The following is a 17,668-nucleotide window of genomic DNA, read 5'->3' as shown; positions in this document are numbered from 1 at the left end:
CACGTAAAATGTATGTCACAGTGAAAGAGTGAAAAGACTTTATTGTTTGTGATAACACATCACACCATTGACATTTTGTTATGGCTCAAGATTGTAAAGGTCACAAAAGTTAGCAAAGTTGCATTGTTGTCTCGCATCGCGTCGCATCTTACCCTGTCAAAAGAAACTTGGCCGTGCGCATCGTGGCGACGGCCGTGTAAACATGGCGGCCCCTCCGGAGGCCGCTGGAAGACTGAGTCAACGTAATACTTTGTGCTCGGCTAGCAAGTGTTTGGCCACGCCAGTCGAGCGCGGGAAGTTATGCTACGGTGAGTTATGCTAACCAGTCAAGCGGGAGACCAGGGATGGGCAAACTTTGGTGCTCAAGGGACGCTTCGTTTGGAAAAAGGACAAATGGGATGGGCCAGTTGATAAGCTAAGATTTCAAATACATTTTTTAAAAACTTCAGTAATAATAGCATTCATTCTCGATTTTACTCCTATCATTTATAAATAAATTATAATTCACCAAGAATGTCATCAATTAAACCATGCATAAAATCACCTATTTACATGTTTTCCCTGTGGCACCTATGTTCAGTTATTAGCCTAAAAACTCACCGATGGCAGCTTTTGTGTTCCTTCTTTAATGCCCTAAGATGCCACAAGATGGCACCAAAGCCCTGGTTCTTCGCAAAAGTGGTAACAGCTTTCAAGTAAGTACTGTATGTCGAAGTGATGTGATGTTAATTCTTTGAACATTTGTGTACGTTTTGGAGAAGTTAAGATTAGCAGAAAGTCGCGTGAGTATTTTTGGCTGTTAAAAATGGGAATCAAATCATCGGTAAATGATTTATTTTTAACTCATTCACTGCCATTAACGGCTATAGACGTCAAAAATTCATTTGTATTATTTCTATTAGTTTCACATTTTTTTTCCACTTTTGTTAACAAGAGTATGAAAACCTAGGCTTTTTTTATTGTACATTTAGAACAGATATAACATTTGTGATTATTCTTGAGTTAACTATTGAAGTCATGCGATTAATTACAATTAAAAAATGTAATCGTCTGACGCCCCTAATTTTTAATAATCTTTTCTTCTTCTTTTTTTTAATTAGCGGCATCAGGCGATAATTTTTTTTTGAAATTGTAATTAATCACATGACTTCACTAGTTAACTCAAGATTAATCACAAATTGTATATCTGTTCTAAATGTACAATTCCTTTTTTTTAGGTTTTCATACTCTTGTTAACAAAAGTGAACAAAATGTGAAACTAAAATAAATAGTTCAAATGAATTTTTGACGTCTGTTGTCGTCAACGGCAGTGAAAGAGTTAAGAGCAATTTCCTAAAATGAGTTTCAAATAATGACATTTTATATGTTTTTGGACCATAATTTGTGGCATATTTACATCTCAAACTGAATATAGGCAACTGTAAACATCTTAAGGGCATAAATTACTAATTATAATTGTGGTTTTGATATATATATATTTTTAATAGAAATCAATGCATTTTTTGCGAGACAAAAAAAAGGTAAATCATCCCAACAGATTTTCCTTGGGCCAGATTAAAAAAATGAAAGAAACTGAGCCGTACTTTGCCCACCCATAGTCAATGCACAGTGCTTTAGTAACCATGCAAGCCTAAAAACTTTTAGCGGCTCAAGTTTGTTGCTAATGCTAAAGCTAATGACCAAAAGGGTATCCCTTCTCCGTTGACGAATCACCAACGTTCCGTCTTCCTTTAGGAACATGACTGAAGGTTTCATTGGGACAAAAAGATTAGCTTATGTCAGGTCGCTAATGTGGCTACTCACAAGCCAGCACATCATTATTGCACACAGCGCCTCCTTGTGGCCTGCAGTCATCATTGAGGAAAGTCATCGCCAGGGGAAAAAAAAAATCCAACCCAGCTTCCTTTATGACAGTTCTTGCCAGCATCTACAGCGGCGATGTCGTCGTCGCCGCCGCCACACGATCACACCTCGATGGTCTTGAAGTAGATCCGAGCGTAAATGGAGTCCAGCTGGCTGTGCAAAGCGTGGAAGGAAGGCCTCTTGGAAGGCTCGGCCGCCCAGCAGTCCATCATGATGCGGTAGATGTTGTGAGGGCATCTGCTCGGACACGCCAGGCGAGCGCCAGACGACAGCAGGTCCAACACCTGCTTGTTGTTTTTGCCTGAAAGGTCAGATAAGGAAGGGGAGAATCTCGTGAGACGTTGGCTCAGTAAGCATTTTAAGACTTTGAAAATGAACTTAAATAAATTGTATTGTATTGTAAAACACTAAACCTAAATAAACCATTTTGCATAAAAGTTAAATACAGCTGAATTCTACTTTGTATGTAAAATGTACTGTTAAAAAAAACAAAGTTAAAGCCATTGTGACATAAAGTTAACCACTAGAGGGAGTCCAAATAACACACTAAAAATCACAGCCCTTGAACACAAGCTTGGAATTGGCCCAAAATGGCTGACTTCCTGTTTAGTTTCATTCACCTTGAGACTTTTTTGTACGTCCCATTTTGATAGACAAGAATCAAGACTTCACGGTGACCGGTCAAACTGGTGCTGGGGCCTCATTTTTGTTTCTCCTAAACTTAGAGGACGTGACTGACGGAGTTTTCAGGGGTCATATTGAGGTCCCCTAAAATATGCACATTTTCAAAACAGTTGATTTTTTCGGCATGTCCAGGCCCCCCAAGAGGAAATTATTTTATTTATTTATTATTTACTTATTATTAGGGGGGTCAACATTTGTGTGTTAATTTTGAGTTTAACGCCACCATTTTTTAAAAATGCACGATTAATGACCGCCCCTTACTTGTAAATCCTGTAGTGGTGAAATTCCACTTGCAACGCAGCAGACACGTCCACATCAAATTTTAGCAGTAATAAATGTAATAATAATGCATATATTTGTGGAGAATGGGGTCAAGTTGTATTTTACTATTTTAAAAATGGGCAGAATTTCACAAGTTACTCCATGTTAAAGATTAGATGGCTCATAATATGTAAAGAAAAATGCACTGAGCTGTCACCAGTGTCTTGCAAATGCAACTATGCCATCTAGTGGCAGAAAAAAGACCAACACAAATCAAGATCATACTTTACATTAGTACATATTTTTAATTTTAACAAAATTTTATGAATTATGAAATTAAAAGTTATAAAAGCTATATTTCTATTAGTTTAACTTTTATGTTAACAAGAGTATGAAAACTTATATTATTGTACATTTTATTGTACATTTAAAACAGATATAAAATTATAAAATTAGCGATTAATCACGAGTTAACTATTGAAGTCATGCAATTAATTACGATCAAAAATTTTAAGTCACCTGACACTCCTATTTGTATGACATAAATCTGGTCTCAAGCTCATGTGTTGTTGAAATGGAAAAATAGTACACATTATGTGCAAATGTATTATTTAATAACATCCATCTTATTTTGTTGCTCCAATTATATTTTCACAAGCTAGGGTATTTCATCGATGTGTGTTTAGTATGCCGGTAAAATTCCCCGAATATTCATCTTATAAAAAGAAACAGGATCAAAAATCAGAAAAAGACTTGGAAGATAAAATTAAACAACTGACGGATGAGTACGCAATAAACCCAAATAACCAAATATGGACTGACTTACAAAATACAAAAATACAGTTAGACGATATGCTAACTAAAAAGACAGAATTTATAATACAACAATTGAGATATAACAACTTTGAATATAATAACAAATCAGGTAAATTTCTTGCAAACCAACTTCAACGCAATCGGGAAAGGTCTCTTATAACGGCTATTAAGGGACAACTGGTGAATGCACACAATCACCAGAAGAAATTAATCACATTTTTTATAACTATTATCGTAACCTATGCTTAGAAACTAACAAGCCTAACCCTGAGCATATTGAGGCATTCCTCAGTAGCTTAAATATACCTCAGTTAACTACTGAATATAAAGACATGTTAGATGCGCCACTTACTATAAATGAGTTGTACAGTGCTCTAGATAGTATGCCTAATGGCAAAGCACCTGGCCCGGATGGTTATCCGGCTATATTTTTTAAGCACTTCTGGTTAATGCTTGCTCCACTATTCTTAAGAGTAGTAACAGAAATTAAAACTAATGGTTACATACGCCCGCACATGAATACAGCAGCAATTAAACTTTTATTAAAGCCAGAAAAAGACCCCACCCTTCCATCAAGTTACCGTCCGATTTCACTAATTAATACTGATATTAAAATTATCACTAAGGCTTTCACATCTAGACTAGAAACAGTAATCTCGACAATTATTCATAGCGACCAAACAGGCTTTATTAAAGATCGGCACTCTACTAATAATATTAGGAGACTCTTTAACCTTATTAGCATGTCACAGCGGCATGATAAAAAGGCAGTTATTATATCATTGGATGCAGAAAAAGCTTTCGACAAAGTTAACTGGTCCTTCCTCTTTGCTGTTTTAAATAAATTTGGCTTTGGGAAATCATTTATCCACTGGGTATCAGTATTATATGATTCTCCAAAAGCTACAGTTACTACTAATGGGATTATATCTCAGAGCTTTACTTTACAGAGAGACACAAGACAGGGATGCCCACTATCCCCTTTATTATTTGCAATATTTATTGAGCCACTTGCATTAGCCATACGCCAGGAAAGAAGGATTCAAGGAATTCACTCTGGGGTAACAGAACATAAAATTAATCTATATGCCGATGACATCTTACTTTATTTAGAAAAGCCGGCTACTTCGCTAGGGGAAGTATTTAATTTAATAACTAAATTCTCACAGTTATCAGATTATTCTGTTAACTGGACAAAATCAACACTTCTACCTATTACAGAAAATTCATGGAACCCTGCAAGCCAGGACCCACACTACTCATTTCCTATAGGTAATTCAAAATACTTAGGCATAAAAATCTCACCTAAATTAACTGATTTAATTCATTTAAACTTTTCTCCACTTCTGGATAACATTTATAGTGACTTGGAGCGCTGGAATAATCTTCCTATTTCTCTAATAGGACGAATAGCCACCATTAAAATGAAAGTTTTACCTAAAATAAACTATTTTTTCTCAATGATTCCATTTAAACCTACGGCTAAATGGTTCCAGTTGTTGGACTCGGCCGTAACAAAATTTTACTGGAATAAAAAAAAAGCAAAGATTAGTCTATCTACTCTTCAGAAAAGCAAATCCAAAGGTAGTCTAGAGGCACCAAATTTTATGTACTACTATATAGCTAACCAGCTACAATATATCGTTCTATGGGCACAACCCAACAGAGACACTAACTGTTGGTTGGAACTAGAACAGAAGGATTGTAATAACCTCAGACTTCGAGATTTACTCTTTATTACAACATCGATTAAGCGTCATAATTGTTTTAAAAACCCAATGATTTCCGCCACCATGACTGCCTGGTGGAAGGCACTAGAATTGACAAAAGCCCAAGTGGAGCCCTGTGGACTTTCTCCCCTATGGCATAACCCCGACTTTCAACTTAACAACCAACCGTTTCATTTAGCTGTGTGGGAGCAGAAAGGAATTACACATCTCCACCATCTCTTCTCAGATAATATGTTTATATCATATACATCCTTGCTCCAAAAATACAATATAAAAAACGGAAATTTTTTACATTATCTACAAGTTAAAAATATGATAAAGAAAAAAATTCCAACACTTCGGGGTACGCTCCAACCGCCTGTTTTAGCTAAAGATATTAACAAGCTTTCTCCGACAACAACAAAAAAACTTTCAAAAATATATAAGTTACTTTCATATACTGATAAAATGTCTTTACCCATCTCGAAATGGCAGACAGACTTGTCTATAGCACCGGAACCTGACTTTTGGATTCAAGTTTGTGAAAATGCATTTAAAATGACAAAACACACAAATTTACAACTTATCCAATATAAAATTATTCACAGAACATACATTACTCAATATATGATGAAGAAAATGGGACTCTCAGACTCCGACATTTGTCTCCAATGTTTACAAAACACTACAGACACTTATGTTCATGCTTTATGGTTATGTACTCCGGCTATGTATTTCTGGACTAAAGTCTTAGAAAAACTTTCCGCTATTTTGGACTGTAGGATACCTTTATCTCCAAACTTGTGTTTGCTAGGTGACCTAACAACAACTGACTTACCACATAAACAATTTCAATCTACACTTGTAGCCCTTACTATCGCTAAAAAAACAATTCTTGTTAACTGGAAAAATAAACAAACTCTGAATATCGACCAATGGTCTAACCTCCTCATAAATCACATTTTAATGGAAAAAATATCTGCCTCAAATAAAAACCAAATATCAAAATTTATAGAAACATGGTCTACGTATATAGAATTTTTTAACCTAATTCCGGTTACTTAATTCTGTCTGTTAGCGAGAGCCACTACATCGTGATAACTTACATTGATGTTTCTGCATTTGGCAATTTATTATTATATTATATTATTAGTATGGGATTTTTTTTTTTAATGGGCTTTAGGTGAACTGATGAATACACACACGCTCACACGCACGCACGCACACACACACACACACGCACATACACATACTCACCCACATACAAAAAAAAACGTATATATATATATATGTGTATATGTATATATATATGTATATGTATTTAAAAAAAAAATTTTTTTACAGAAAAAATAAAAAATAAATAAAAAATCCCCGAATCTCAAAAACGCTACCTTCGTAGGGCATTTTCCCGCGCGACATCATCTCGTAGAGCAGAACGCCAAAGGACCACACGTCAGACTTGACGGAGAACTTCTGGTGAATGGCGGCCTCGGGTGCCGTCCACCGCACGGGTATCTTGGTGGTCCGGCTGGCCGTGTACACGCTGTCCTGGAAAAGGCAGCAGGAGTCAACATTCCGAGAAAGACTCCGATGTCAGAACTGGGCAGACACTGTGTTTGGACTTGTTCTTCGCAGAGGATAAATAATATATGACAGAGTACTTATATATTGTTTGTCTACATGTGCTTCTGCACTATGTTCAAATGTCCACCATTTAAAGGGTTATAACACTGCCACAGAGATGCTAAACGTTAGCATTAAGCTAGCAGACTACGGCTTAAGCAAGTGGTTGTTTTGAATTCATGTATAATTCTCTTTTTTCACATTTAGTTTGATAGTAAACTTAAACTGAGAGTGGCAAATTTTTTAAGATAAAGCCGAAATAGGTTTGAATCGCTAATGGCAGTGGTCGACGTCAACAGCTGATCAGCTGGTAATGTACATACAGTAAGTTACACTGAGTGCCCAACTTAACTCATTCACTGCCATTGACGGTTATAGACGTCAAATATTCATTTTAACTATTTCTATTAGTTTAAAAAAAAATCCACTTTCGTTAACAAGAGTATAAAAAAAACTAGAATTTTTTTTTGTACATTAAGAACGGATATAAAATGTGTGATTAATTGTGAGTTAACTCGTGAAGTCATGCAATTAATTACGATGAAAATTTTTGATCGTCTGACGCTCCTAATATTTAATAATCTTTTCTTTTTCTTAATTGCGTCAGGCGATTAAAAATTTTAATTGTAATTAATCACATGACTTCAATAGTTAACTCACGATTAATCATACATTTTATATCTGTTCTAAATGTACAATATATATATATATTTTTTTTAGGTTTTCATACTCTTGTTAATAGAAATAGTTCAAATGAATTTTTGACGTCTATAGCCGTCAATGGCAGTGAATGAGTTAAGGTAAAGACTTGTTTGCGATATATGCACTTATAAAATAAGAGTATCCATGTATCACTGAGCCAGAAATTGAACTTAGTAGCTAATAGGAAAGTAGCAATTGGTATTAATAAAGAACTGACTCATAACATTTAACAAATAAAATATGCAATATAGACACGAGTAGGTAGATTTTGCACACCGAAAAAAAAACGGGAAAAAAAACGAGGGTTGATTGTACCAAGAAATTAAATCTTTTTCAATTTTACACCTTGAGTCAATTGACATTCCGTGTTTGTCTCACACACACACGGAAGCACACCTGTAGCGTGACACAGGGACACACCTTGATTATACGAGCCAGTCCGAAGTCTGCCACCTTGCAGACCAGGTCCTCCGCCACCAGGATGTTCCTCGCCGCCAAGTCTCTGTGGACGATGTTCCTGTCTTCCAGGTAGGCCATGCCCTCGGCCACCTGACTGCCCATGTAGATCAGGTGAGCTGAGGTCAGCACCTGGCCTTCAGCAGCTACACACACACACACACACACACACACACACAGTTTTCATTGGACGCTGTACTGAAATCAGTGATGAAATGTGAGATCATTTTGAAGCCAAAGTTAGGACAATGTTGATCAACAATGTTTAACTCTTTGACTGCCAAAAACGTTAAATAACGTTTCGTAAAATCCTATGGGGGAGTGCCAAAGACGTTAAAAGACGTTTTTTTTCAAAACAGGTGAAATTAACCATTTTCTATTGTTGATTACTCAAAAACGGAATAAGGTAGAAACAAACTTTTTTTTCTGATGGAAGATGAGAGTCCAATCTTGTTTTGGCAGTATGTGTGTTTCCATAGTCCAAACACATAATTTTCTATGGACCTTGAAAGATCAGTCAAAATGCTTAAAATCGGCTGGCACCCACGGCATCCCTTTTCTGAAAACGTCTGGCAGTCAAAGAGTTAAAAGGGGACAAATGACGTAAAGTAAAGTGACTTTTAAACCACCAATCAAGTGTGAAAATAAACAAGCTAGTAATTTATTTATCTATTTCTGAAAATGTGTTCAGATTTTTGCTTCATTGTAAGTAAGTGGCTCATTTACATAACCCCGCCCACACACCGACTCTCTTTGACTATGACAACAACCAAGGTTATTATTATCATAGTTAATGAAATAACAAAAACTAAAATTCCCATTAAGGAAATAAAGCAACTGAAACTGCAATTTACATTCTATAAAAACTAAACCGAACTACAATTATAGTGAAAACGCGTTCCGCTTTAATCTCCGTCCATTAATTCCATACACAAATAAGCTCATGAATTTTCGGGGGGGTTGTAAATGTATTATTTTTTTTCATTATTACTGGAATTATTATGTTGTACAGTCACTTGGGAAATGTAGTTCACCTTTTTACACAATATAGAGAACTAATACCCAACATTTATCAAAACTAAACTAAATAAAAACATAATTGGAAAATAAAACCTAATTAATTAACAAACCTGCTCCGAAAACTAAAATTAAATTCAAAACAAAAAGGTAAAATGAAATAAGAGATGTTCAATCAATGCCATTTTTTTTTCATACTGATACCAGCATGAGTACTCAATTAAATAACAAAATTTAAAAAAAAACTGACAAATAATTTTAAAGAAAGACCTATAAATCCCATTCACAATATAGCATGTTTCCTTGAAATTAATGATTTTTTCCCCTCTAATTTCTGATCGTAAAATAACCACAAGAGAATCAGCTGTTGGCGCATGAACCGATACCTTCTAAGAATGAGCCCGATACTAATACAGCACCTGCTGTCAGCGCGCACCCGTAATATAAACCAACTAGAATAACAAATCCAAAACTAATATAACCTGATGACAACACATTAGTCGATTCAACCTTCTCTCGTTCATTATTTTATTGATCATTTGAATTGAACATTTATATTTCCTATTTGTCAATTTGCTTGTTTGTGACTTGAGTGGCCAGAAAGGCGCGAAGGAGCAAAATGAATGCTGAACGCTGGAACGACTTTTTTTTTTTTTTTTCTTCCTATGGGTGTACTTACAGGCCAGGTACGACTTGAGGCTTCCTTTGCTCATCAGCTCGGTGACGATGTAGACGGGTTCTCCTCGGGAGCACATGGCCAGCAGCTGGATCAGCTTGGGATGGTGGAGACTCTTCAGCGCCTGAACCTCCTTCACAAACTCGTCCTGTTTGGTGTCCTCTGACAATCAGCAACAAGATACATTTTGACAGTCAACGCTTGTTCATATGATCCAGACCAGGTTCAAAGACACAATACAGACAGATGTTCTAAAGTCAACCTAAAAAAAAATTATTGACAATAATATGTTATATGTGACCTCACTAGTGTTAACACGAGTTATGAAGCAAAATCCAGCCGTTTTTATCCAGCTCAGGGGGCGGCCATTTTGCCACTTGCTGTCAAGTGAAGATGACATCACAGTTTCTCAGGTCTCATGTAACAACCAATCACAGCTGAGCTTCAGAAAACAGGTGAGCTGTGATTGGTCATTGCCTTATCAGCATTGGGTGGGTTTCCATCCACCTATTTTTATTCAAATTTTTAATAATTGCGAAAAAGAAACTGAATGGAAACGCCAGAAATTCAAAAAAAGACACCAAATTCGCAAAAATGTTTTTACGCTTGGACGGGGGTGGTTTTTGAAGCGTATCGAAAAAAGGAAAATGGAAACAGGTTTTGCGAATAAGCGACTACAAGACCGGATTTACGTCACACGTTTTGACCGATACTACACGCACGTTTGTAGTCACAATAAATGGCGGATGATAAAGTAAGATATGTTTGGGGAGACGAAGAAACACGATTCTTTTTGTAATTAAATAAAGAAAAAAAAATGCAATTTTAGATGGCTTTATTAACATCAGCTCTCAATGTAACGACACACTTCACTTACAAGCGGGAGGGAAGCCAACAAGACAAACGACGTCCGTTCAATCCGTCAAAACCAACATTCCCACCTGGAACTCCTCATTGTCCCAAAGTTCCGCCACTACGACGTCATCTCGCGGCGCATATTCGCAAAAGAAGAGCGGATGGAAACGGGCGCATTTTCACAAAATTTGCATCTAAATTTCAAAACATTTGGATGGAAACCTGACTACTGATGTCATCTTCAATCGACAGCAAGTGGCAAAATTGCCGCCGCCCTGAGATGGATAAAAACAGCTGGATTTTGCTTCATAACTCATATTCCACAAATGCAATATTAATCAGAATGTCATGTTTAGACTAGTGAGGTCACATATAACATATTATTGCCAAGAAATGTTTAAGGTTGACTTCCACTTTGAAAACTTAATGCTGCCAATTCGGTTTTTGTTTGGGCAGACAGCGGCCAAAGCTCCGCCCCCGCAAGGTAAGATTGTAAACAAAGGTTGTTTGCCGAGTGTGAATAAGTGCGGCGTTCTACCTTGTTTGAGCATCTTAATGGCCACTCGCTTGTTCTGGGCGGTCCACGCGGCCTCCCACACTTCTCCAAAATGGCCTTCGCCCAACTTGCGGTGCAGCTTGAACTCCTCGCGAGGCCTCTCCCAAGGCTCCATGTCGTAAAGCTCCCGCTGCACAGAGCACAAGCGGGTAAGTGCACGCCACATGCGCGCGCTTCTCTCAAGAAACCCTCAAGGACATGCTTGAGTGTCCCTCACTGCTGTTGACGAGGACAAGCGAGACGACAAAGCATTTGTTTGTATGCCGCTGATGAAGAAGACGAGACAGACGACTTTTCGAGATTTTTTTATTTTATTGTTGGTGTGCCACAAACATGATCGACAGTGAAAGCGTTTGACATTTGACACGTCAACACAATGTGAAAGTAAACACAAAGATTCGTATGAAAATGAATGACAAAGGACTGAAATGATAAATGACCATCAACTCTTAAATAACATTTTGTCAACGGGGACAAAGAAAACACAAACATAGAAAATCATCGAAATTAATGTCACACTGTGCTTTCTTGTTAACATTAGCAAGCACACATCAAACGGTTTGGAAATTGAAATAAATTAGACCATTTTAATCCTGTGAAATTATTATTGCTATGTTGTAATATTTATTTTCAAAATAACTGGCGTCAGGCTGGAACAGCCTATGGCAAAATTTTGCAAATTTCACATTTTCGGTCAGTCCACATGTGTGGGTGGTATTTAAAAAAAATATATAATTTTTTTTTAACAAATTATTGACTAATTTAAATGGTTGAAAATGGATTGTTCCCTTTGACAGTGCAATGTTATAATGATTGAACAAAAGTACAGTTTTGGGGTCTCTTGAAAAGTAATGATTTTTGGAGGGTCAAAAGTTCTGCCCAACACTGATATGTTTATTATATTAGCGTTACTATTATCATCATTGTCCTCCCATATTTCAAAGAGTACCCCAAAAAAAGAACTAAAAATAATCAGGTTTGAAATGTAAATGGGAATTTACACAAATGAAAGGAAATAAACACAAATTAAATCATGAGTCATATTTTTTTTTCAAGAAAAAATGTGGAATATACATACAGTATATTAAATTGGATTTGCCACCCCCAATAAAACATTTTATTTTATACAAAGCCCCTAAAGTAAGATGGGAGAATTATTATAATTTTTTTTTAAATATGTTTTTCACTTTAGGGGCTCCGTAATTTTGGTGAAAAAAAAATAGTCTTGTAATTTGATGAAAAAAATGTTGGAATAGTTTTTGTTGATTTTTATGATTAAAAAAAATGTAGTTCTGTGAAAAAAAGTATATATTTTTTTAAGTTACAACACCCCAAAAAAATGGTACAAGAAAAGAATGATTTTATTATTTTTTTTTTTTTACATTTTTTTTATTTTGTATTGTGGCTTAAAAAAAGTTGAAATGTGAGTTTTTGGGGAGAAAAGATTGTGGATTAAAAAAAAAGTTTAAATGTGAGGAGTTGTACTTCATGACACACAAAAAAAAACATTCCTAAGAGAATAGTAAGTTTTGGCAAAATGTTGCATTCTTTTTCTAAAGAAAAAAAAATCAAAACCATTAAAGAATAAAGTTGCATTTTAACAAAAAGTAATCTTTGAAGAAAAAAAAAGTTGTACTTTAATGGACTGTATTTAAAAGAAAAAAATCAGTGATGAGATCAAGTGAGCTACTGTACGTGGTCATCTGATAACAGCTCAACCAAATTTAAGCATTCACAGTATGTATGCATATTAATATTCGACTGTATGAAGCTTTACCTGCTGAACACAAGGTTCCGCCAGCGGCACGCCCAAACTGCGAGGGTTCTTCTGGTAGTACGAGACCAGCTCGCCCAGCGTCCCGAAGGAGATCTTGTCAGACACAAAATAGGCGCCGATGGTGGAGCGCTGGATGCGGAAATGGAACACCTTCCCCTCGCTACGAGCTGCAAGAGGCACACCAGGAGACACCAAAAATGTCCACATAGGAGGAATTTTTTTTTTGTTGTCGTTTTTAAATATCCATCAAAATATATAAAAGCCCTGAGGGAGCATAGAAAACTCCTATGGTGCACCAAAAAACTGTTTTGGTATATATAGATAGTTTTCTGTATATCAAAGGTGTGAAACGCAAGGCCCAGGGGCCAACCCCGGCCGGCCGGCCCGCCACTTCATTTTATGTATGAGTGTCAACTTCCCTGATCCTTGACAAAATTTGTACCAAAATTTACTATTACTGTAAATAATAACATTGAAATTTATGTAGCATGTTTTTTTTTTTTTTACCCCTTTAACAGTAACTTGAACAAACTATTATTCTGGACTTTGGATTTCAAAATTAGTAATCCATCAATTTGTTGTGTATATATGATTAGAAGATTTAACATTTATTTAGTTTCAGGTAACATACAACGACACATAACGGAAGCCATAATTACGACGTGGCCTACCACAAAAATGACTTTCACATCCTTGCTGTATTATGGGTTGCGTCACTAAAACTCAATACGGTCAGGTATGTTTTTCTTAGTTTTTTTTTTTTGATGAAAGTATATTTATTCATTTTTTGAGTCAAAGGATTTTTTTATTTTTTTTAAATAAAATTACAAGAAAAATAAAGTGTTATCTTAGATTGGTTAACCTGTGAGAATAATTTAATACATTAAAAAAAAAGTCAATAATGAGCGAAAAATGGATTTTATAGTATAGATAAAGTTGGACCATTTCAAAAAAGGGAACAAAAATCTTTTTTTTTCTCAACAAAAAGGAAGCAAAAATACAAAGAAAATAAATCACAATCTAACGTGAATAGTCATGTTTTTCAAGAAAAGTCAATAATACGAGGATTAAAAAGTAGTTGTAATATTTCAAGAAAAAAATACAATTTTAATAGCATTGTGCAGGATATTTACAAAATTAAATCCTTGTTTTCATGAGAAAATGGTGCAAAAAAAAAATCATAATCATGAGAATAGTTCGTTTTTTTTTCAAGAAAAGTCAATAATACTATAACTAAAACAATGAGAAAATGAGGGGGAAAATTATATTTTAAGAAGATAGATTTGGAAGACCATTCTTGTTTTCTTGGGAAAGGGGTGTCAGATTAGAACTAAAATAATAATAATAATAATAATAATAAACACATGGAAAATATTTTCCTGTTTTTCTGAATATTTTTTTTCTGTTTTTCTGAGTAATTCTTCCCTGTTTTATAAAATAATTATTTTTCTGTTTTTCTAAATAATTTTTACAGAAGCGTATTGCATTCACTTGAAAAAAAAACCCTGACTGACTAATTTTTGGGGGGAGCTTTATTTTTTTTTAATGTTCTGTTTTTCTGAATTTTTTGTTCTGTTTTACAGGGTTTTTTTCAGCCTGTTTTTCAGAATTTTTTTGGACAGAAAAAAAAAATTCAGTAAAACAGAAAAACATATTCAGAATAAAAGAAAATAATAAAAAAAATACTCAAAAAAACAAAGCTCCCCCCAAAAATGTCAGAAAAACAGGAGTTGTTTTTTTTTTTTTCTTTGTCAAGTGAATGCACAAACTTTGTTACACGCACCTGAGATGGTGTACTCATCACTGTGACTCTCGCTGATTCGCGCCAGGAAGCAGCCATCTTTGTTTTGGGGTGCCAACAGCAGCTTCTCAGCTTTGACGCGGTTGATGTTGCCATAGTACCACCTACACACACGGTGCACGCCCACTTTAATTAGTGTCAACTTAAGTATGGACCACAAATAACCAGCATCTCATTTCTTCAAAAATGTGGTCCCTTTTTCACTCCTCGTATCCGCAACAGCATGAGCTAGCGTGGAGCGAGGAGGTTGCAGATAAAGAAATGACATTTAGCCACACATACAAACACAAGAAGAAGACCGTAAACAATAAACTGGTCGGTCGGCTCAGTTCAACATGGTGGCTGTGGGATCGTTTGCTTCTGCCTGGGAATCAGGTGCGTGTGTTTTTGTGTACAGTCATCAGCGTGGGCATGTCACTCAGGTTTCAATGAAACTAACAACAATTAACGACTGTTCCATTAAAAAATTTAACTTTTTTTTGTCGTGGTTATCTGTGTCAAGCATGACATGGGACAAAATTGGGATATTCACCTGTGTACTTGGACCAGCATCGTGTACGGATGATGCCAGATTGAAATGTTAAAGAGCAGAATATGAAATATTTATATTTTTAACGCCACGGCCCACAGAGATGGAAGTCTTCTTTGAGTGTTAAACCGGTTCAGCTCAACAAAAATATGATTTCTGATTTACAGTATGGGGGGGCAAATGACATGCCAGCAATGTTATTAGTGCAAGCAGTGCACGTCAGCTAACAAGTAACTAACCTATGGAAACCTTTGTTTTGTTTAGGCCTCAGATCTGTCAACAGCAAGTTTTGTGCCACTTGGGAGTTAAACATTTTGCTTGAAAGAAAATAAAAGACCAAATAGAAACACCCCCCCCCCCCCCGCCCCCTTTTTTTTTTAACTATTTTGGGAATACTGACTGATATTGTCAGTAGTTCATAGAATCAAATATGTTCACTTTACTCAAACATAGCTAGCAAGGCTGATATTTTATCCAGAGATGTGTGTCCGTTTTTGATTGATTGTGTGTGATTCATGTTGGTTCTTGTGTGTTAACCCAAATGGATCACAATGGAGCAGGTGCGAAGCAGGCTGACAACAGACCTGAGATCAGCCACAAAATCTGCCCCCCACGTTGAAGTGAAGCAAGTCGACAAGGTTAACCGACCCGAAATCAGACCGCCCCAACTCACTTATGTTTGGCGAACTCGTCCTGGAGAACCGCCACATAGCTGGCGGGGATGAGTCCGGAATCCAGGGACCCGGTCAGTTTCTTGGCCAGCACGTAGTTGCCTCGCTGCTCCAGCACGGAAAGCTTGTCGCCCTCCCGGACCGTCAGCTCGTCCTCACTGCGGGCCTCGAAGTCGAAGAGCGCGGCGTACAGTTGGACCGGCCTCTTCTTGGGCGACGGCACGCGGATGTCGCCCGACACCGTCCGGATCTCGGCGACCTCCGCGGCCCGGTTGGCGATCACATGGTTCGACACGCTGGGGTAGCGGAAGTCAGGCCAGATGCAGTCCCAGAGGCGCCTGCAACATGGCATGCAGGAGCGGCAGCAGCCCTCCATGACCTCCGGTTCTCACAAGCGTCCTACGAGCGCCGAGCGCGAGCCGCCACAGCCCAGAAGCAGCACGGAAGCAGCCGCGCCGCGGTGCTGCTCTCCTGCGCGGCCGCGATGAAGCATTGTTCCGGGCGAGCAGCGGTAGGCTCCAGATAAGCCGGACCAACCGGTTTTTGTCCCTGTTGGGCGCATGGACGCGGGCCGCCGCCGCGGGAATGCGGAAGCGGCGGAAGACATCCGAGGTGGCGGCTTCGGGCTCGGTTCTGGACCTGCTGACACGATTCGGGCGGAAAGAAGGTGAACTCGTGGGGAAAACGGCGTGAACGCGCGTTCTTTAAAGTATGTATTGTTTGGCTCCCGCGTGCGCGACACCTGACAGGTGCGCGGGCTCGTGTGAGCGCGCACCCTACAAAGTACAAACAATGAGCAATGGCCCTTTTCGCCATGACGTCACGTGCACTTACGAGTAACAAAAAGTGCCTTGAGATACAAGTTAACACGCGTGTCTCAAATCATAATGGAAATGTCGTTACTGTAATCCATTTCAGCTTTGGCTAACCGAAAAAAAGCAGTTCTTAAATAAGGACATTAGCACTCTATAATATTGCGCTTTATAATAAAACTGAATAATAACATAACTAGCATATGAACAATTAAATAGTTTGCGTCATCATTTAATGCTTCAATTAAATTTATTCTGCCGCTATATTCTGGTGTGCCCACCTTGGCCAGTATAACACAAACTAATCAGTCAAGTCAAGGATGCAACTACATACTTTCATATTAAGCACACCCCCGTCGACATTTTTTTTCTTCTTTTTTATATTTATAAAGTATTTGGCAAACTTCTACGCTCATATCTCAACCATACATTTTTTTTTAATATACTGTTAATCTAATTCACATACATGAACACAACTTTTATGTACATTTTATTCTGCTGTGGTCCGAATAGTCAACTTTATTGTATTCTTCTTTTTCTCTTAAAACATGATTATTTTCCTCATATTACAACTTTCTAAACATAAAATGGGGACTCTGTCTCATAGTAACCTATTACACATTGCCATACATGTAATTTAATTAGTGTTTAATTTTTCTCTTAACATTTCCACTTTTTGCGTATAAAATAACATTATTTGTTACCAACTTTTCTTTCCACATTACATTAGTCTCGTGAAACGTGCATGATAAAACAGAGACAATTCTCGCAAATGTATCATTTCAAGATATTTATTCCCTTAACATTCCCACTTTATTTCTGTGAATTTGACTTTCTTTTCTGGTATACTCTTTTTCTGT

General features: G+C 37.0%; 1 protein-coding gene across 2 annotated transcripts; it reads right to left on the bottom strand.

Moving 5' to 3' along the window:
* Positions 1-15: 15 nt before the first annotated feature.
* On the bottom strand, positions 16-16,775 carry srms (src-related kinase lacking C-terminal regulatory tyrosine and N-terminal myristylation sites). 2 transcript variants are annotated; one of them, XM_077567748.1, is made up of 8 exons: positions 15,999-16,773; positions 14,779-14,900; positions 12,996-13,162; positions 11,201-11,348; positions 9,811-9,969; positions 8,079-8,260; positions 6,725-6,881; positions 16-2,164 (listed from the first exon to the last, which is right to left on the bottom strand). In XM_077567748.1, exons 1-8 carry the CDS (start codon positions 16,370-16,372, stop codon positions 1,965-1,967), a joined length of 1,509 nt encoding a protein of 502 aa, XP_077423874.1. In that variant the 5' UTR covers positions 16,373-16,773; the 3' UTR covers positions 16-1,964. The 2 variants fall into 2 exon arrangements, 1 of the variants encoding a protein (XP_077423874.1); XR_013294397.1 differs by having other exon boundaries at positions 2,016-2,164; positions 6,725-6,876; positions 15,999-16,775.
* Between the last annotated feature and the right edge of the window lie 893 nt (positions 16,776-17,668).

The sequence above is a fragment of the Vanacampus margaritifer genome, chromosome 1 (assembly GCF_051991255.1).
Source record: "Vanacampus margaritifer isolate UIUO_Vmar chromosome 1, RoL_Vmar_1.0, whole genome shotgun sequence".
Lineage (NCBI taxonomy): Eukaryota > Metazoa > Chordata > Actinopteri > Syngnathiformes > Syngnathidae > Vanacampus > Vanacampus margaritifer.
This window is presented reverse-complemented; position numbering and strand designations above follow the sequence as displayed.

Bases quoted from the DNA above. Each gene is read 5' to 3' on its own strand.
- srms (XM_077567748.1), bottom strand. From the start codon at position 16,372: ATGGAGGGCTGCTGCCGCTCCTGCATGCCATGTTGCAGGCGCCTCTGG. The intron at 8,261-9,810 runs GTAAGTACACCC...GTGTGTGTGTAG, and splicing joins CCTCAAGTCGTACCTGGCCT to CTGCTGAAGGCCAGGTGCTG. The intron at 6,882-8,078 runs GTGTGTCCCTGT...TGCCTTTTCCAG, and splicing joins GACTGGCTCGTATAATCAAG to GACAGCGTGTACACGGCCAG.